Source organism: Citrus clementina, unplaced genomic scaffold (assembly GCF_000493195.1).
Source record: "Citrus clementina cultivar Clemenules unplaced genomic scaffold, Citrus_clementina_v1.0 scaffold_3, whole genome shotgun sequence".
NCBI classification, from domain to species: domain Eukaryota; kingdom Viridiplantae; phylum Streptophyta; class Magnoliopsida; order Sapindales; family Rutaceae; genus Citrus; species Citrus x clementina.
The window spans coordinates 7,238,892-7,244,229 of record NW_006262339.1 but is presented as its reverse complement, the minus strand read 5'-3'; the positions used below and the strand labels follow the sequence as shown (position 1 = coordinate 7,244,229).

The 5,338-nt window shown below is 33.5% G+C and overlaps 1 protein-coding gene across 1 annotated transcript; it reads right to left on the bottom strand.

The window, feature by feature from the left end:
- Positions 1-268: 268 nt before the first annotated feature.
- LOC18048629 (probable arabinosyltransferase ARAD1) lies at positions 269-3,861 on the bottom strand. Its single transcript, XM_024189429.1, has 4 exons — positions 3,764-3,861; positions 3,524-3,565; positions 2,168-3,419; positions 269-1,035 (listed from the first exon to the last, which is right to left on the bottom strand). Exons 3-4 carry the CDS (start codon positions 3,122-3,124, stop codon positions 514-516), a joined length of 1,479 nt encoding a protein of 492 aa, XP_024045197.1. The 5' UTR covers positions 3,125-3,419; positions 3,524-3,565; positions 3,764-3,861; the 3' UTR covers positions 269-513.
- Positions 3,862-5,338: the final 1,477 nt, after the last annotated feature.

Genomic DNA, 5,338 nt, shown 5'->3' with positions numbered 1-5,338 from the left:
CCCTCAAAACATCTACAAGCAGAAGGCATATGCAGAAACAACTTAAATCACAAATAAATATATGTAAAAGCACTACTGGTTAGCATGTTATAAGCTAAATGTTGTTTACTCAGATAAAACATTTCATCTTGACTTATTCTTTCATGTTTAATTGTATTTGTGCTTACTCAAAGCTAAGATAAATATTTAGACGTTTCTTGGAGGATAGAGGTAGTTTTCTTTGAATGATAATAAATTTGAAATTTTGTGTTAGGTGTATGTTTTAGTCTGCACAATGTGAAAGGAAAAAAAGAATTGGCTGCCAACTATAGGTCCTTTCATGACTGAAATCGCAATTAGAAAATGTACTGCAGACAATTGAATATTCTCTAAAGAAAACTAAGCTAAAACTACCAATGGTTGAAAAAAAAAAAATGAGAAAGCAAAAACTCTAGCAGATTTCACTAAAACTATGCTTCTTTAGTTCAACATCATGAAACGCAGGATGTCAGTCGAGAAATGTGTGTCTTCATTTCAATTGCTATTTACCAGATGATGAGATTTTATGTATCTGTTACTCTTGTGAATTTTAAACCGTACTGAAGGCACCTTGCGTGAAACTGCCTCCCAAATCATATCTACCGCATCACCAGGCTGGGATGGATACTGATATTCAAAGTGTTGAACAACTTCCTTTAGTCTTTCCCACATCTTGGTCCATTGTTCTTGCTTGATTCCTCGAAGCAGATTAAGCAGAAATCCTTTCTTGATGGCATCAGGTGAATGAACAGTGATACAAAACTCCGAGTAGTCTAGGACATCTTCGAATGGTAACTCAATCTCATCACTTATAATCACAGGAACACAGTGGCTTGCAATAGCATCAAAAAGGCGATTTGAGGAAGGAGTATCACCAGCAATGTTAAGGCAAAATTTGGATGAAGCCATCCCCTGGCCAGCATTTTTCACTCCATCTCCTTGAATACTTCCAAATGTAAAGTGTACATCTTTTTCATCTTTTAGAAGGTAATAGAGTTCTTGCCGGATGACTCCTCCCTGAAGAGACATTGAAACATGAAACTATGTTGGTTGACAGGACAGGTATTTTAATAAGTTGGCAAGTATGGTCACAAGGTTTACTCCAAAGGTGAGTTCAAGTATAAAAGCAAAAAATGGATTGCTTTAGTTTAAGGGTCCGGGTGCTAAATTCAGAATTCTGCTAACCACATCAAACGGATAACCAAAAAGGAAAAAAGAACAATAATAATTATAACTTCTGTAATATAATATATAATTATAACATATAACATATAACATGATTCTATTGCATTCAATGAGAATTTGTATTATTCCATTCTTGAATGAAGTTATGCCTCTAGTCGCTATTGAGACAAATGGAATGATTTCATCTCAGAGAACAATGTAATTCAAAACTTCCCAGGATACTATGTGTCAAGGCAATTACATATTCTGAAGTTGGGGGCACCAGAAAATTAACAAGCTAATGTCCAATCCAACTGCACTGTGCAAAAATGTTTAAAGAAAGATATATTATGTATTTTTTCAAATAGGTCATGGTGGAAAATCTTCTACATCAAATTAGCACCAACTTGATTATGCTAACCATTGATCTAGTAGAATATGTCTCAATGAGATCATGAATATTTTTATTTAAAAAAAGAAAAAGAAAAAAAGAAGGCATTTATGATTCTTCATGATTTGGTAACCCACTGGGAATTCCTCAGTTTGTGTGCATTTCAGTATATGCTGCACATAAGTACATGATTCTAAGTATCTAGAAGGAAAAATTAAGGAAACACAGTAGCATGAGGAAAATCATCTTCGAAAGTGTTCAATCATCAAATCATGATAACGAAAAGTATTCGTTGACTAATTCATCATAAATCTGAAATTACAAAACTACGTGAAATGTCTGCTGTCAGTATGAGAGTGAATCACTTTTAGAAATGTTTAATCAGCAAATCAGGATAACATGTGCATCATATCATAACATTTGAACATTGTGTCAACCAAGTCACGTGCACAGAAATGCATCTGTTGATTAATTTCCATACATGTCACAGAAGAAATCCATATGAAATGAGGGGGACTTCTGTCAAAACGGAGTACTACATCAAAAAAAAAAGAAAAAGGGTAATTCATAATAAAGTGTAAACAAAGAACTTACATCTTTTCTATATATTGCTCCTTGAAAATAAGCTAATGTAGGACGTTGATCAAATGGGGGTGATTCACCACCAGGAATGGTCCGCACAAGATGCATGTAAGGAGCGATAATATCCTTCTCAACATTTGCTATTTCAACAGGGTATCTACCAAAATCTGCAAGAACAAACATGGCAGAACCCAACTGCCTTCTTGCATCCAGCATGCTATTTGGATGGTGGGCTACTATTAAGTGATCCTTCCCACCCAACCGTTTCCATCCATCCTGATTCATCAGAAACTGAACCAATTTCCTTTGCAACATCTTGTTGACACTAATCTTTTCTTTTCCACGGAGCTTGGAGTAGCGATTGTAACTCAAAGATGAGAAGAATGGCACGAATATTACATCTGCTAGACTCGAATTCATAACTCTAATAGTGGTACATGGTCTGCCTATGTTTGCTATATTTGATGATAGAAGATCGAGGGTCAACCAATACTCAATACTATGCTGTAGGTTCAACCCACCTGGATATGGCCAGATTCTACTTTGTTTGCTCACATCAGGCCAGGTCTGGTTTGGCTTTCCCTTCCACCCCAATAATCCAAAGTGAAATTCAGGAGGCAAGTCATACATGTACACTCTTAAGAGAACCTGACCTGGATCACATTTTTTCCCTTTCTGTCGTCCAAAAGAACCAGCCATTCTGTTGCCAGAATTGGAATTCGATGAAGTTCCTGTGGCAGTTTGTGAATCCTTAGAAGACATAAAAGGAAGTTTCATTGGTTCATTTTCAACATTGGCTTTTAAGAAAACGGACGTGCTGTTCAGCAGAATGAGCTTGAAAACTGATCTTGGTATAAATGATGTGCTGCTAAATTGAAGAAGGAATGAAGAAGAAATTATCAAAAGAAACATAGAAATGGTTATCAAGCAGAAAAGAAACCTCGAAGGAAGGATGCCTTTTTCTGACATTGATGAAGGTTAGGGAAACAAAATTCTAGTGGGTTTATGATTTTCAACTGTAGAACCAAATTTCCCAAAAGACAGCAACAAAAATTGCTCTCTTAATTGAAAGCATATGCAGTTAAGTTTCTATATACTCAAGCCAAAGAAATTTCAATTCAGGAATCCTAGCCATTAACGATCCCAGCTTAATTTCCAATCTTCAAAATGGAAGGCAAAACCCAATTCTTTGTCCTTAAACCCTTGAGGTTCTTGAAAAAGATATCAAGCACTTCCTCTCACAACACCAGCCAACACCCTCAACCTCGAAGAAAACATATCATTTTTTCAGAAGCAATTCAAAGATTACATTCCAAAACTCGATTTAAAAACAGGAAAAAGAAAGAATCTTGATCGGTTAGGACTAACCATGAGGTCCTCTTGTTTTCATCATAAAAGCAAGCTATCAACCTGAACACAAAGTAGACGAAAAAATAAAAAAGTCAAAGAAACTATTCTTCAGTTATAAAAGCACTTAATTTTACCATCGATGAGGTTCTTTTCACAAGAATGCCAGTGGAAAAAAAAATAAGAAACAAAACATCATCTGGGCATTTGAGAGACTACAGTTTGCTAAAATGGGTTGAAGAGAACTTGCAAGAAGAGTACCTGATGAGCTTGGATTTTCAGAATCCATTGCTGCACAATCTGCGAGCAGAGAAAGGAGTAAAAGTAGGAGGCATGTCTTGTTCTTGTACAAAATTCTTTTAAGTCATTTTAATTACTACTAATATAATATCTTTCTTTAATTAACCTTCCTTGTAGCATTTAAGCATCATTATTATCATATCTAATAAATGCCTATTAAAATTAAAGAATGTGAACTATCTATTTTATTTTTTTACGTGTCTGTTTGGTATGATTTATTTAAGAGCCATAAGTGCTTATTTAATCGTATAAGTACTTTTTAAAAATTTTTATGGTATTTGATTATTTTTTTAGTAGAGTTTTTTTAGCTTAAATAAGCTAATTTATCTCTACTAACAAAAGCCCAAAATTTAAGCTTTTGGGAATAGAGGTTATAGAGCTTTTCTAAAAATATATAATATAAAAAATATCACACAATTTAATGATTCAAAAGTATTTTTTTTATTGACAATCAAACACCCAATGACTTTTTATTTAAAAACTTTATTAGTATAAACTCTAATGTTATAAACTCTATTGTTATAAATTCTATTTAATAAGTTGTAGCAAACGGAGCCGTAGGTAAAATTTTTGGGACAACAGAGAGTAGAATCTGTGGACTTTCTCTCCTGTCCGTATGTGAAATTTTTGGGATTATTTTATCAAGTAATTATTATATATATTTATTTTATTTACTCCTTTTCGCTTTCAGAAGCAATTCATCACTTTCTCGATTACCAAAAGTAGCCCACTTAGGAAAACTGCTTTTTGTGAGACTGATGGTGCCCCCAAAATTGCACTCAGTGCAGTCCCGTATTTTATTTTTGTTGAATATATAAAATATACTTCTTGTTTTTCCAAATCAGTCAAATGAATTGGATTAGTGGGGCTGATCAATCTTAGGAGGTTTGGTTAAGAAACAATATTGGTTGATTAAGAAATTTTGCGTGTGTCAAAATTTTGGATTTGAAATTTGGTAAGATTGGTTAATTTCAACAACTCATCATGAAGATTGTTTGTTTGTATTTTTTGTTAGAATGATGTGGTTGGTTCATGCAGAAAATGAGCATGCCATGTGGAAAAAGTAGGTGCGAAGGACATGATTTGATGATTCTTTTAATTTTTTTTTCCGCTAATGATCCAATTAACTTCTTGTAACTTTGTGATTTTGGTGAAGATATATAATGGGTTTGGGAGGCTAGATTTTTGCTTTAGCAAGCTGTCTATGTAAATCATGTTTAGTTATGATGTTTTCCATTTGCTTTTTATCTTTTGCTTTATATATATATATATATATATATATATATATATATATATATATATATATATATATATATATATATATATATATATATATATATATATATATATATATATATATATATATAGAGATATATAGATAGAGAGAAATAGATATAGAGAGAGAGAGAGAGAGAGAGAGAGAGAGAGAGAGAGTGTGAGAGAGAGAGTGTGTGAGTTCGAGCGTGAGCGTGCTCGCTCGATCGAGAGCTATATATATATATATATAGAGAGAGACAGACTGACTCACTCTCTCAC

Bases quoted from the DNA above. Each gene is read 5' to 3' on its own strand.
- LOC18048629 (XM_024189429.1), bottom strand. From the start codon at position 3,124: ATGTCAGAAAAAGGCATCCTTCCTTCGAGGTTTCTTTTCTGCTTGATA. The intron at 1,036-2,167 runs GTAAGTTCTTTG...ATGTCTCTTCAG, and splicing joins GAGCAATATATAGAAAAGAT to GGAGGAGTCATCCGGCAAGA.